Source organism: Lissotriton vulgaris, chromosome 9 (genome assembly GCF_964263255.1).
Source record: "Lissotriton vulgaris chromosome 9, aLisVul1.2, whole genome shotgun sequence".
NCBI lineage: Eukaryota > Metazoa > Chordata > Amphibia > Caudata > Salamandridae > Lissotriton > Lissotriton vulgaris.
This window is the reverse complement of record NC_141697.1, coordinates 583319713-583336180: the sequence shown is the minus strand read 5'-3', so window position 1 is coordinate 583336180 and position 16468 is coordinate 583319713. Positions and strand designations below refer to the sequence as shown.

At 46.0% G+C, this 16468-nt stretch overlaps 1 protein-coding gene across 2 annotated transcripts in view; it reads left to right on the top strand.

The window, feature by feature from the left end:
• The window catches only part of TRPT1 (tRNA phosphotransferase 1), a 122730-nt gene extending 107261 nt beyond the window's left edge, over positions 1-15469 (top strand). For both annotated transcript variants that reach the window (XM_086938145.1, XM_086938144.1), the window contains 3 exons: positions 9540-9596; positions 10670-10780; positions 14994-15469. In XM_086938145.1, coding sequence (XP_086794271.1) covers positions 9540-9596; positions 10670-10780; positions 14994-15016 — 191 coding nt within the window. In that variant the 3' untranslated portion in view covers positions 15017-15469. The remainder of the gene's footprint in view (positions 1-9539; positions 9597-10669; positions 10781-14993) is intronic.
• Positions 15470-16468: the final 999 nt, after the last annotated feature.

The following is a 16468-nucleotide window of genomic DNA, read 5'->3' as shown; positions in this document are numbered from 1 at the left end:
CTGCGGGGCCAATTATGGGAGTCAGTTGGGAAAAAATAAAGTGTGGGCAAACATCCCATGGCGAGCCAGATTTAATTTCAGACATGGCTTTAGTGACCTCGTCTTCAGAAAATGGGCCAAAGGTAGAGCAGTTGGTTTGCAGAGTAGGGTCAATCCGGTATTCCACAGGAGCCTGTCCGTTGTTTATGAAAGAGGTATATATTTTATCAATTTTATCACAAAAAAAATCACTGATTTTTGTGCAATTCTCTTGTGATGGTGTCAAGTTGGAGGTAAGACAGGGAGGATTACACAGTTCTTTTACAATTTTAAAGAGCTCCTTAGACGAATTTTTGTTCTGTAGAATTTTTTGAGAGAGATAGTCTTTCTTTGCTTTGCGTATAGCCGTGTGATAGATTTTCAGCTGAGTTTTATATATGGCTCTATCATCGGTGTTTTTACTTATTCGCCATTTGTGCTCCAGTGAGGTGCATTTTCTTTTTTCGATTTTTAGGTCTGGGCCATACCATTTCTCGGAAGTTTTTGATTTTAATCGATTTGTTACGCGAGTTCGTGAACAGTGGTCAAGTGCTCTCTCTATGTTTTCTCGTAAGAGACAAATTTCTTCTTCGCAAGTCTTTTCAGAGCTAGAAAAAAAGGAGAAATCTTCCTTAAATTTATCCAAAGAGAATTTACTCCAACATTTAGTGGGGTTGGCCGAGTGGGCTAGCGGTCTATTTGTTTTTAAAGGTAGGTTTATGGTAAAATCTATCCTGTAGTGGTCTGTCCATGTCAAAGGGGTTATATCCATAATGTTGGTCCTTGATATGTTTGTAAATAGGAGATCTAACGTGTGTCCCGCTCTATGAGTGGGGCAAGCTATTTTCTGAGATAGTTGTAGGATTTCCATGTCTGTAGTGAGTTGTTTAGTTAATAGATTATCAGCTAAATCGAAATGAACATTGAAGTCCCCAATGACTACAATGTTTTTATGGTTGAGGCAAAATGGAAGGATTTGTTCGAGAAGTTGAGTGCTAAAGTCAGTTGTGCTGTTTGGGGGATTGTAAATGATTGCACATCCAAAAATAACCTGGGTATTGATGGAGATGGAGATTGCTGGTTTTCATTGCACTTTGGAATTTTGGTTTGCCTGGGGTTGTTACTTGTCATTATATTGCTAGCCCTGACCCAGGAAATTGATCCACAATCAGTGGGTCCTTGTTATTTACCATTGTGCTATATAATAACACATAAATTAAATAAGTAAATACTTCTCACGACGCACTCACACACACACACACACACATGCACAGACACACATGCACGCACACACACATAGACATACACGCGCGAACAGACACACGCGCGCGCGCACACACAGACGCACCCCCCCACTCACCAGGTCTGTCGGACTCCTCTCGTCCTGCGGTGGTGGCGGCTGCACGAGTTAGTATCCCCCTCCCTAGGCCGCATGAGTCTCGCAGCATTCCCTTAACTACGGCGGCAGATCCAGGGACAGCGCATGCGGAGCATCCCTCGCGCCCCACCCCCGTCTCCTCCCCGGCCCGGATGTGGGCACGAGCTGCAAATCCAGGGACAGCGCATGAGCGAGCAGCCCTCGCGCCCCCATCCCGATCTCCTCTACGGCCGGATGTCAACTGCACAAACTCGCCTTTACCGGTTGGTGCAGGTGCAACCCGGCCCTACTCCATCCAGGCTGTTTACGCCGCGAGCAGATACTGTTTGTTCTCTCAAGCAAAGGTCTCCAAGGAGGGCTGTACTCTGCATTGACTTTATCATTTCCATCCCCCTTAACCGGGCAGGAACCGTGGCAAGGTGACGTGCATAGGAGCTAAGTGACCAAGCACATGGCATGACCTTCAGCGGTGCAGCGGCTTCTATTTACAATCCAGTAACCTAACCAGGGAGATCTCGCATTGCCAAGGGGAGGAAACGGAGGGGGGTGGGGCAGTTATTAGAACAGATGGTAGTACTTTTTTATATTTACATGTTCCAAAACTACATATAAAACTATTAGATCATGCAGATTTTACATACCCAGGCCTCGGAGAGTAGCGCTGTTTCTAGAAAATGTGGCGTAACGACCAGTGCTTCCGACTTTGGTGCGGCTGAACCTAGTTTCGGCATCAGCTCAACAGCCTGTGCTTTTGGGCAATCTCTTATTAATCTTCCCTTGCTAAATATAAAATTAGATGAATATGTCCTTGTTTCCTAACATTTGGAATTCCCAGGCGCTAGGCTGAGGTGTTTGAGGGCATGTCTGAAATCTCATTCGAGGGGTGTTGATTAAGCAGTTTTCGCCTCTCCTGTAGGCTCTGAAAGGACTGCGACCCCCCATAAAATACTATGAAGTGGGTGTGCAAAGTAACTGTGTGGGGGTAGAGACCCACCCCCCGAGGTTCTCACGGTCATCCTGGCATCTCCAAACACTTGCAGCCCGCTGTGTTTGCAGTGAGGAAGGTGGTGTACGCAGAATCGATTGGGGCAGGGGTCTTGACGCCGGGCCCCCTGTGAACCCTCAGGGCCATAAATCTACTCACTGGGGCATTTTATTTCCTGAAAAGTTCGCCCCCAAGTGTGATTGCTGTGGCAACCTGAGCCCAACGCCTGAGCCGAAAAGTAAATCAACCCCCCCCCCCCCCTGTTTGTTTACGCCCATCCATAAAGCTGCGAACTGGAGCCCCCTCTTGCTAAAGAGCTGCACTGTGGAGAAGTGTGGCTCAATGGTTAGAGCGGCAGACCCTGATGCAGAAGTCTTGCCCGGGACCAGGGTTCAATTCCCCGCCTCTGCGGGTCTTGGGCTCAAAATTCCACTGACCTGATAATTCTCGCCTTAGTGCCTATTCCAATCATGGAGTCCCCCTCTGCAACTCTGGGCAATAGCTTGCTTAATCTCCACAACGGCCCCCACAACGTTAAGGATGCCTGGCCTCCACCCTGGGGGTGCCCAGGAGTGGACGCCTCACAGGGAAAGCCAGGATGGGTTCCACAGCGGTATTCGTACAAGCGCCATAAAACCCTTGCAGGTGAGTATTGCGCTATACAAGTATCAATTTACAATTAGTAATACGTTTAATTGCACTGCTCACCGAAACTCATTTATGGGGTCACTTTTAGGGCGATTGTCTTTCCCTTTGTCAGCCTTCACATTGCTAATGGGATGTGCCACGGGTAAAGCTCCTTTGTCACTTATACTGTTCATCAGCACCCCCTACGTTGCGTGACTGCTCCTGGAAGTGCAGGTAAGAGCAGTTTAACCCCTTCCTAGCAGCTTACCATGGACGCCTAGTTTAGGTTATGTTTTATTATCCTGCGGAAAAACTTTGTTATAACAATGGCTGTGTGTTTATGTTGTTCCATGTCTTATGTTCCAATGTCTTCGTTTATTATTAAATTACCTGAATTCTTGCACGTACACTCAATAGTGAATTTATTTTCTGCTCTAGGTCTGACTAGTTAAAACATTAAATCTAATCTCGGCCTTTTGGGCCCTGGAGCCTCATTGAGACGCGTCGTTCTCGTGTGAATTTTTTTGTTGGTTATCTATTGCATTTTATGTTCACAACAGTTTACACTATTTGGGTAGGTTTTCAAATGAAACCAGCGTAATGTATTTCTGCAGGGTTCGGCTAACCCGTTTATTACATTTTTGCAGTTATTTCAACTCAAAATATTGAGTGTATAGCACACACCACAAACCCAGGTGTTGCCTTAGGTAGAAAGTGCAAGATACCTTGGTGAGTTAAACGCTTGCTGCTGACATCTGCTGCAGCCTACACGTCTTAAGTTTGCATCTTAATTTGGTCAGATAACCCATCCGTCCAAATGAAATATTAGATTGGGTAATAGTAACACCAGTTATTTATATTGCTTCAAGGTGATCAGTGTGTAGGTCAGAGCGCTATATAAAAGTTATTGACACTGTCTTTCAATGTGCACCCAATCTGACCTTTGTTTCCTTTTTTCCTTGCTCATAGAAAACGTTACATCGTCACCCTCACCCCCTTCACCCTCACACCCCCTCACCCTCACTCATCCTCACTCCCCCTCACACCCCCTCACACACCCCCTCGCCCTCACACCCCCACACCCCTTCACCCTCACACCCCTTCACCCTCTCACCCCTTCACACTCACACACCCTCACCCTCACACCCCCTCACCCTCACACACCCTCACTCACCCTCACACCCCCTCACTCACCCTCACACCCCCTCACCCTCACAATCCTCACCATCATACACCCTCCCCCTCACACCCTCACACACCCTCACCTTCACACACCCTCACCAGCCTAGCATAACAAAACATAGCATAGCATAAAAAATAGCATAGCATAACAAAACATAACATAGCATAACAAAACATAGCATAGCATAACAAAACACAGCATAGCATAAAAAAGCATAGGATAGCAAAACATAGCATAACAAAACAAAGCATAGGATAGCAAAACAAAACATAGCATAGCAAAACAAAACATAGCATAGCAAAACAAAACATAGCATAGCAAAACACAACCAAGCATAGCATAGCATAACAAAACACAACAAAACATAGCATAGCATAACAAAACAAAGCATAGCATAACATAACAAAGCATAGCAAAACATAGCATAGTATAACAAAACATAGCATAGCATAACAAAACATAGCATAACAAAACACAACACATAGCATAACAAAACATGGCAACACACAACAAAACATAGCATAGCTTAACAAAACACAACAAAACCTAACAAAACATATAATAGCGTAGCAAAACATAGCATAGCATACCAAACACAACAAAACATAGCATAGCCTAACAAAACAGAGCATAGCAAAACTAAGCATAGCATAATAAAACAAAGCATAGCATATCATAACAAAGCATAGCATAGCAAAACATAACATAAGAAAACATAGCATAACAAAACACAGCATAGCATAGCATAACAAATCAAAACATAGGATAGCAAAACATAGCATAGCATAGCATAACAAAACAAAACATAGGATAGCAAAACAAAACCTAACATAGCATACAGCATCACTCAGCACCACCACAGCATCACTCAGGGCACCACAACATCACTATGCGCTACCACAGCATCACTGAACGCCACAGCATCACTCGTTCGCCATCACAACATCACTCAGCGCCACCACAGCATCAATCTGTGCAACCATTTAACAACTAGTTCAAATATGTTCTCTCAATGTTTCAAGCTTTATTACAAATGTAACAAAAAGATGTTAATATTTCACTTCTGTTCTTGGATTTTCGTCACAATAAGATAGACTGAACATACTCTTCACAAAAGTTATTTACAAAAGTGTAAGCTATTGCCATTATAAATTACAATAACTTTTATTTAATTATTTAAAAAAATTAAAAGCCATTGTTATTTGTAATATCAATACATGTAAGTCACGTAAATAGAACACATATTGCATTACAAATGCTATAGGTGTCACATTTGCGAAAGTTATAACTATTGCCATTGTAAATGACAAAGTTATTAATTTAGCTATTTTCAAAAACAAAACATAAATAAAAAATGTGTCATTACAATACCAATAGCTCAAATTTTCCTAATGCGAGACCTCCTGCATTGCAGATGCTTGGTTGGGATATTGTGAGAGTGTTGCATAATGAAGCCTAACCAGCCTCACTGCATAAAACTTCATTTTCCTACCGCACCTACCTACTGGAACACCTTACTAAATGATCTTCAAGCAAACTCCTTCCTCACTACCTTGAAGTCTGCCCTCAAACATACCGCTCCAGGCTTGGGGAACAACACGTTTTATAGAATGTGCTATAATTTCATAAACCTGCAATAGATGTAATGTATTATTGTCTTATCTGATGTCTGAGCCATACATTTCCACAAGCATTCAATGTAACTATATGCAATCTTTGTGGCAGTAACGCTGTTTTAGTACATGAATAAACAAGCATTTACAATGCAATGGTTTTGCCTTTGTTAAAGTTAGAGCTATTGGCATTGCTCTTGACATTATTTTTATTTACGTTTTTTTTAACATAAATAAATGGCATTGTCATTTACAAGGCCACTAGCTGTCTCTCGCAAATGACACACACAAACACACACAGAGCCCCCCCACACAGAGCCCCCCACACACACAGCCACACAGAGCCCCCCACACACACAGCCACACAAAGCCCCCCACACACACAGCCACACAAAGCTTCCCACACACACAGCCACACAGAGCCCTCCACACACACCCACACAGCACAAGCAGGCAACAGGGGCACACGGAGGCACAAGCAGACAACAGGGGCACACGGAGGCACAAGCAGGCAACAGGGGCAGGCAACAGGGGCACACAGAGGCACAAGCAGGCAACAGGGGCACACGGAGGCACAAGCAGGCAACAGGGGCACACGGAGGCACAAGCAGGCAACAGGGGCACACGGAGGCACAAGCAGGCAACAGGGGCACACGGAGGCACAAGCAGGCAACAGGGGCACACGGAGGCACAAGCAGGCAACAGGGGCACACGGAGGCACAAGCAGGCAACAGGGGCACACGGAGGCACAAGCTGGCAACAGGGGCACACGGAGGTACAAGCAGGCAACAGGGGCACACGGAGGCACACGCAGGCAACAGGGGCACACGCAGGCACAAGCAGGCAACAGGGGCACACAGAGGCACAAGCAGGCAACAGGGGCACGAAAACTGAGGCACAAGCAGGCAACAGGGGCACGAAAACTGAGGCACAAGCAGGCAACAGGGGCACACGGAGGCACCGTAAGTGCAACAAGGCAGCACCCTTCAAGCATAGACATAGAGGGGATCCCGGGAGTCATGTTCCCTCTGCACCAAGAACGACCAAAGAGCTGGGAAGCAGAAATCCAGAGAGCCCATTGACTCCACCCCCGGGAGGACGATAGGCACCTGACAATCCACTATCTCACTCTGCCTGGGATAGGAGAGGTGGATGGAAGGATCATTCCCTGGAAGGTCACTACGGCATCTGTCGGGGATAGGAGAGGTGAAACACAGATGCCGTAGTGACCTTCCAGGAATGATCCTGCCTTCCACCCCTCCTATCCTTGACAGATGCCGTAGTGATCTTCCAGGGAATGATCCTGCCTTCCACCCCTCCTATCCCTGACAGATGCCGTAGTGACCTTCCAGGGAATGATCCTGTCAGGGATAGGAGGGTTGGAAGGCAGAATCATTCCTGGAAGGTCACTACGGCATCCGTCGGGGATAGGAAAGGTGGATGGCAGGATCATTCCTGGAAGGTCACTACGGCATCTGTTTGGGATAGGAATGGTGGAAGGCAGGATCATTCCCTGGAAGGTCACTACGGCATCTGTCGGGATAGGAGGGGTGGAAGGCAGGATCATTCCCTGGAAGGTCACTACGGCATCTGTCGGGATAGGAGGTGTGGAAGGCAGGAGCCCCCTGTTTTAAACTGCAGGTGGGACAGAGGGCAGGGTCAAACCTCAAGGAGCCCAGGCAGAAACACAATGCGCTGTGTAATCCTTGGCTTCTTTGCCTGTGCCTATTCCTTGCTGTCCTCAAAGCTTCACAACTAAATTAACTGAAATGTGGGGAATGGCGGGTGGGTTAGAGGCTGGGCTGAGGAAAAAGGAGACAGCAGAGAAATTATTTTTTTCAGGCGCTAGCGAGGCAGTTTGTCTTGAACAGAAATCCCCAAAATCCCAGGACGCCTCCTTCATTCCGATTTCCAAGCATAACTAAAACCACCTGCAGAGGCTGAGGCCTTTAGCACGTGGAGGTGGAGCGATGGGAGGGGTACATTACCAAGAAACAAGAAAAGTCAAAGCACAGAGAAGCCACAAAACAATAGGTTTGTCTGTAACAAGGTGTACAAAAGTAAGGAATGTGCACGATTACATACAGTAAGGGACTGAGGGATGTACGGTCTCATTTTAGTTTCTTTCGTAAGCATAGTGCTGGTCAAAAGGGTCAGTGTCTGGGCATTCCCCACCACAAGCACCCAACTCCAAGAACAGGCAGCAGCAGTGCAAGCATCAACCGCCAACAAAAGATGGACCTCACCGGCTGCAAGCTTCCTCATACAAAGGACAGACAGCACGAGCTGCATGTAGCCTTGCGTTACTTCATACATAACCTACATCACGGGCTGCCACAGCACATATCTCTCACACAGCACCTGGCACAGGATGTCCTGGTATAAACTACGTTCAACTGCAGGGCGGGTAAAGCACAGACTGCTGCACTACAAGCTCTCCTTACACACATCCGAGATGCATCATGTATCGGTGCAGTTCAAGCTTCCCTCGCGCGATAGGTACGTCATGGGCTGTTGTGGTGTAATTGCCCTTCGTATAGGGAATTTAGTAATCAGGCTGCCAGAGTGCATCTTTCCTCACACTCAGGGCAGGTAGTGCGTGGGCCGTTGGAACGCACTGATCCGCAGAACATGTACACAGCGCACAGCTGCAGAGTACGCCTCCCTCAGGCACAGGCACATCATGGATTGCAAACCCACCGAAAGTTTTTCCCAAGATGCTGCAGTGCAGCCACCCCTCACACACAGCACTCATTTCTTTCACGGTTGGAATGCATCAAATCTGATTCTCCCAAATACTAGGCAGGCGCATCACACACTGCAACGAGAGTGGAGCTCCATCCCAAATAGAGCATGTCCACCGCAAAACGGTGCTGTGCAAGATTCACTCACACACAGGACAGAGGATAGAATAGATAGTAAAATACCGCAGTTCAAGCTCTTTCACGACTGTCACACGCCCCCTCCCCTTCCGGTGTGCCTTACTCGCCCATCACGGTTGATGGCGGCCACGGCGTAGCCAAAATAAGAGGCCATCTGGGGAGAGAGGAAACAAGATACGGGGGTGAGCTCGCTGCAGGGTTTCTATAAGCCATTGTCGACGCCGAGCGCTGGAGAAGAGGGTACTGCTAAAGTTCCAGCAGTTTTCGAGCGGACAGTATTTCATCCATCCAGGGTTATTAGCAGGGCACAAGTCCTATTAAACAGCGGGAGGGGGGGGCGGGAACGGGTACACACTTACCTGCTCGGCAACACCGAAGGCGGGTGGCGGCTCAATGCCGGACCAGATTTGGGGGCGTTCCCGAGAAGAGGCTTTCGGCTGACGTAGCCAAAAGCCAAAAATTCTCAGGAACGCCCCCGAATCTGGTCCGAGATTGACGGACGCCCCCTCCTGCCAATGGCTAGCCTCCATTTATGGAGCTAGCCAATGGGAAGAGGGGGCGGAGACCCGACGCCACATACAACTCATAAGGTTTTTTGGCGCATGCGTACTGAAGTACGCATCGCCAGTCAAAACCTAAAAAAGGGCTGTTCCAAGCTCATTCTGTGTTCAGCTTGAGTCTGATGGATATTGCATATTCATCTCTTCAGCAAACCATTACTGGAAGGAAGGCCCTTCTGACTGGTACTTTGTTTTCTGATATAAGGGGGGGGGGGCTTTGGTGAGCACAGGGGCTGTCACATATCATTTGGCAGACCTATAATCATTTTTCTGTTTTCTCTTTTGTTATTTAGGCATGCGCAACAGTTGCGACCTGGCTGTCTTTATCGATCTCCCGAAAGCTTTATCTGGTGAGTCAAACAGATCAAGGCAGTCTGCATGAAAGGCACAGTATTGGTGTCTACGGTATATATATATAGATATATATATATATATATATATATATATATATATATCTATATATATATATATATATATATATATATATATAATCTATATTTCCTATCCAATAGCTGAAAGGGACTGCAAAGTCTTCTTCAATCAAAGCTAAAACCCAGATTCTGGTTCTGATATGTCTCACCTACAGCATCAACTTCTTTAAATTTGACAGGATTTTTTTTATTAGGGAGCATAATGGGTCTTAAATTTGATTTCTACAAGTTAGGTATACTTTTCAAAATGTACTTTTAAATAATCAAATCATACTTCTTGACTAAGGGTCTGATTTAGAATTTGGCAGATGGGTTTCCCGTCTGCTGTGTTACCGGTGCTATAGGATACAATGCATTTGTAATGTGGCAACTGGGACATCCGTTTGCAATGGAGTATGCCATCCACCAGACTCTCTAAATCAGGTATTAAGTATTCTTTTTTTCTAATGATGCACAATAAACTAAATATTTTTCTTCTATGGTGCAACCTAATTGTGAAGTATTTTAACCTGAATAAGTACGCCCTTGTTTTATGATCATAGCAGTTCTCTAATAAATATATTTTTTATATAAGAAACTAGATTATGTGTGGTGGTTGTTGTCAAAAGATATAAGCATATTTATTTCTCTAGATGATTTTGTTCAATGCTAAGTGACCCGCTTGGCATGCCTTTCATTAACTTTGAAATCATCGTAGTGTGGGGAACTGTACGAAAAGAGTTGAGGTTTATAGTGGATGATGCCTTTGCGCTGCACAGCGCCCGTAAAGACTAACACAAACCTATATAACATGCTAATCTTCAAACTAGTAATCTTGCCTTTCAAAGAGGTCTCTTGTGCGTGTGTAAAACAACAACTTCTTGGTTCTTTAAGAGACACTGTCATCAGAGTCAGAAACAAACCCAAGTAGTGCTGGGAAATGGATTTCTCGTTCACACATAAAACATGCTTTGTTGACCTCTGTTATAGAAGACCTCTTTCTTTCCTCGCAGATGGACTAAAGTTTTACTGGTCGCTCAACAGAGCCATTCTGACCCCGGGGGACAGTGACGGCTTCCTCCATCCTAGGTACTTCCAGAGGGTTCTGCAGCTGAAGCCTGAATGTAAGTGCCCCAGCCATATCATATAGAAACAACCAAGCAACTGTAGCCTGCACTGATTTGTATTTCAACAGGTTGATGTTCCAGCAGGTCAGTAGCGACTATAGAGGGAGTTTCCCGGCATATCCTAAATCGCGTCCCGGTATCACCTATTCACATTCCACACTCTCTGGTCACTAGTGAGCCGGCAGTTGTGTAGAACCAGCCAATTTCGTGTCTGTGTTGGAATACATGCAGGATGTGATAGAGGACCCTGGGCACAGAGCTTTGCTGGTTTTACTCCAGAATTTATGAAGGAAGACTGATGCCAGTAGCAAGAGGCTGCCAGGCTCTAACGCTAGGGCCACATACAGACCTGCACTCTGGCATATACACAAACATATCTTATCTCATTTACAAATAAATGGAGGTTATACTCTACGCGGTCAATGCTAGACAAAAGCATAGTGTTTTTCAATGGGGCTCAATGGTAGTTAAAAGCACAGTGTACTCATACCGCCAAGGGAGTACCCAGAAAATTAAAATACCCCCCCACTTAAACCAAAGCTCCTAGGGCACCAAGCAAGCGAAGCAAGTCATCATGATCCTCGCCAGAAGAGCACTTGTCTCTTCTGTCCAAGCATCTATCCCGTAATACTATCATCCTCCCATACACCCCCCTGATATCCTCCATTTCACCTTTTCTTTCTGTCATCCATTCAATTTTTCATCCATCATTGTTGGTCACCATTTCGTCAGTCTTTCTGTCCGTCCATCCGTCTGCCCATCCATATCCAAACCTGTCCATTCATCTTCAGACCTATCCATTAAACCTATCCATCCATCCATCCATCCTTCCAGTCATCCATCCATCCTTTCACTTCATCAGTCCATCCTCCCTTTTACTCATTCATCCATCCTTTCACTCATCCACCCACTCTTCAACCCATCCATACACCTATTTACCCTTTCACTCATCCCTTTCACTCGTCCATCCATCCTTTTACTCTCATCCATCCCTTCCCGCATCGTCCATCAATTCAGCCTTTCACTCATCCATCCACCCCTTCATCCAGCCATTATTTCACTTATCCATGTTTACAACCATCCTTTGACTCATCCATCCATCCATCCATCCCTTTCACTCCATCCATCATGCAGCCTTTCACTCATCCATCCATTCACTCTTACACCCATCCGTGTATCCTTTGACTCATTCATCCTTTACTCCCTCATCCATCTATACTATCTCCCATCATCCATCCATGCACCTCTTTATTCATTCATCCATCCACCCTCCTTTTTACGCATCCATCCTATCACTCACTCAATTATCCATCCCCTCGCTGACCCTCCCACCCTTTAACGTTAATTATGAGCCTTTGTCTGCCGAGCTGCAGTTGGCCGTGTCTGGTGGCTTAGTGGACTAATGCGTCCACTGTAGGTGCCTGTGTTTCACATCATGGTCACTGGTTCAAATCCCGGCGGGTCCACTCAGCCTTTCATCCTTCTGAGGTTGATAAAATGAGTACCGTTCGGTAACAATAAACATCTGTTATTCAGCACCAAGATACCCTTCTGGGTGAACGTGCACTTTACAAATACACATTGCGTTCAAGAACAGTGGCGTAACTAGACCTTTTGCCGTCTGTGGTAGTCCCTTCATTTGCCCGCCACGATGGCCGCAGGTCAGAGCGGGGTAGAGGGTGCTGGTGATTTCTGCATTTTCTGCCCCACGACAGCTGCAGGTAAGCGCGGGGAAGGGGTTGCTGCCCCAAAACTCGTCTCACCTGGGGCGGATGCACCCCCCCTTCACTTGCTACGCCACTGATCAAGAACCCCACCCCCACTGTAGCTGCTAACGTTGTGCGTTAACGATGCCCTTGCACAGCAGTCACTTATTAGTTAAGGTCACAATATTTTAATGTGACAGCCATGGGCACAGTGTTATCCTGGATGCGAGTATATACAACAGGTGGGTGGTTTGAAACTTAGTAGTCCCTTGACAGATATCAGGCGCACAAGCAATTAGAAGCACGGTATGGTGGATATAAATGGTTGAGAGTAAAGCACGCTGTCTCTTGGGCTTCCAAGCACCACTGTTACAATCCTGATCATGTGCACTTAAAAATGCTTCACCTGATCACTGGCTGGAGAGAGCATTGAGGCATCCTACGCCCTTAAATAAACCAGGAGCTGCATCTGCCGTAATCACCCTTTCTTTCCTCTACCTTCTTTTTGAGCAGTGTAGCCCAGGGCTTCGAAGGAGGTTGGTAGACGAGGTATGACTGAAGAGCCAGGCAGATGGTTTTAGGAATGGGAACTGGGAGCAAGTGGATTGTAATGTGGTTGGAGCCTGAGAGCGTTCTCTTTAGAAGCACCTACCTCCAGGGTGCCATGGATACCTCTCCTGGTAATGATGCGAACTCTGGTCATCCCACAAGTTCTAATATCCTGCATCCCTTGGTGAACGTGCAACACCCACCTCCACCTGAACACTCCCTTCACACATACTGAAATCCACAGATAAGCAGAGGGAACAACCAGTAAATGACCAGCCCCATCATAACAGCTTTGTTTACTGTTGTAACGGTAAGGAGGGTAGGTTACATGAGTAAGATTTATTAAGTCTTAATTACAGGATATTCAGATAGTAAATAGCAGATAGGAAGCGTAGCCCCACCAGGAGTAGCCTCCTAGCTACTCAACCCACATACTCCAACTGACACTCTCTCAACCACACCAGGCACTCCAGCATTCCGCTACGTCACATTCATACTGGCTGAGCAGCAGGGAACAGGTAAGTAAGGGAAAGGATGCGTAGTTACAATTCAAGTCACAATATTTACCAGAGGACCAAATGCCATTTGCTAGTGCGCGGCACTAATTGCTGTCTTATTGACATTGCTTGTGAGATATCTTGTGACTCTTTGACTTTAGCCTGGGAGCTTGTACTCCCTAACTGCTCTGGTGTGCTTCCATCTTACGCTGTTTGCCTCACACCAGTTCTGAAAATGATGTCCTCATCTGTATGCCCACAGCTTCTCCATTTGTTTGTACCTAATCTCAAGATTGAGTCTTTATTTGCACATTTGAATCGCAGCTGTCCCCTTCTGGTCGTTTGTCTGCTACTCTGTTTCTAACACTTACAAGAAATACAACATTAAAATTAACCTGGGAAGCCATCTGTCTTCTTCTCTCTTTGCATCTTCTGTAAGGCTCAATGTAACGCCCTCTCGGTTTTAACACCTATCGATTAACCTGATTTGTTGTTCCACCTATCAAGCTCTGAAAACTGTTGGCCCAAATATTGACCCAAAATAGTTTTTTATTACATGTTCATAAGGATTTATCAATTTCTCTGTTGCATTTGATGTCCTTCCTCGTGCCTTTACCTATTGCCTGCATTCTACACAGCACTTTCCCCTTTCTGTTTGTGAAAGGCACTTGGTGCAAGAAGCAATGCTTGATCTGCACTGATGTCCATCGTTCTCTAGTGGTTAAAAGGAGGATCATTTAGTTGGTTAGTAATGCATATTGGAACATTGGAATGTTGTGAGCTCCATTGAAAACCCTGTAATGCTATGGGCTTCTAATTGCCAGTAGAAGCCTGGATCTCCAACATACAATATTGTCGTTCACAGCTGTTGCTATGCACAAAGGCCTCATGGAGCCCGAGGCGGTGTAAATCCCCTCAGACTCCATGAGGCCCTTGTTTTATTTGTTGCCACTAGTGGCGGAATGTTCTAATATAGCCTTAGAGCCCGCCTTCGGGTCCGGCCTATAACACTGGTCTCTAATATAGCCGTATAGCCCACTGTAGCAGGCTATACCATCCATTAGAGGCACGCTCCAGCTTGAAAAGGCCCGAGCCGAACGTGAGGGCCTTTTAACATGTGAGCGGGCCTTTAATGGCCGGTATAGCCTCGCTACGAAGGGCCATAAGGCTATTAGAACATTCTGCCACTAGAGGGCACAATGTACTAATAAGTAATACAAAGGCCACTCGTATCCCCTCGGGCTCCGAGACACTTTTGTTCACAGCAACAGCTGTGTATTCAATAGAGTGCTCCACATTCCCATGTTCTAATAGCCAGTAGAGCCCGCAATGGTGGGCTATAAGGGTAAAAAAATAGAATGTAAGTGTAATGCAGGCATGGTAAATGGCCAATATTTATATTGGCATGATCAGCCACACATTTAAGTTAATTGAAGGTGTAACTTTTACCCTTTTCAGGTTGCCTGCTTCCCCTGGAATGAAGTGGCCTTCACTTACATAGACGAGGATGGACCACGAGACGAAACACGCTTGTGGAAGCATGCAGGAGTTTTTGCCCTATCTCCGGCTTGCCTACTACAAAGTGTACTCAAAGGAAGTCAGGTACAATATCACGAAGGCTTAGTAAACTGTCCTTACAAGGAGTGCCTGTGCACTGTGCCGGAGGTGGCCTTGTGCACTGTGGGTGTGAGGAGGCCTTGGGTACCATCTGTGTGGCGAGGACTCATGCACCCTCAATGTGAGCAGCCTTGTACACCATCCTTATGTGGAGGCTTGAACACTGTGCTTGGAGGAAGCCTCTTGCATTGTCACTGACATGAGGATCCTCCAATGGAAGGAGGCACAAGATGGTCAATATAAATATGTTTTGATCAGCTTTCCTCTGTTTCTCAGCTGTGTGACTTACATTAAAAAGAAACTAGAGAACACTTTGACATTTCGTGTTTTTTTTATGAAGGGGGAGTAGGATGTAAGAGAGAGCCAGCTTCAAAGTGAGGGGTGAAAGTGAAGAGACATGCTCAGAACTAACGACAGAGCGTGACAACTAAAATGTAGAGTTTGGTATAAGTAAGGGGAATTGTCCAGATCAATGGAAAGTGTGGTCGATTTGGAGCATAATGTCTGTTACTAAGAATGGAGCTGCAGAGAGGGAAGGGGCTCTTCGTTGGAGAGTTTGTAGGGTCAGAAGTGTGGAATAGTCCATCACATTGGGTATGGGGAGAGTGGTGGAAGTGGAAGGGTGGGACAAGCACATTGGAAAGAGCGGTGGAAGTGGAAGAACGTGCAGATTACTCTGCAAAGAGACATCATCAGTTTGATGGATCTGTTCAGGTCTCAGTGGAATGTGGTGGCCAGATGCATCAAGTATCGCAGACTTAGTAAGTCTGCTTTTAAGGTGCCTGAATTTGCAATGGAGTTCCATCCTCTCAATATGGGGGTGAACTAAGCATACACCAATATGTCCATGTGTCCCTACTGTTAAGAGTTCATTGTTGCCTGCAGACTGTTGTGACTCAGAAAACAAATAATTCTTCATGTAACATCTCTCATTATAGTTTTCTTGTGTCACTGGAATCTCAGGGTAGATTATTTTGTTTGAAATACAAAAGATGTAGTATAGGGTGTTTAGCTCCAGATATGACAAAATGTCACGCATTTCCTCAAATCTTTGACAGACCCCCTATCCTAAGCACCGGACCCCTTATAGCATCTATCATAGGTCACAGAGGAGTGAAATCATGCCATGTCAAGGAGAATCTCTGCCATGAATCCTTGCTAGATCCCATCAGCACTGGACCACTTACAGCATTGATCACAGGTGACCTTGGAGGGAACTCTACCCCCCCCTCCTCCTCAGCCAGCCTCCCCACTCTTACCAGCAGCGGCCGCGAGTGGGCCAGAGATAGAACACTTGCCATGTCAAGTAGAGTCCT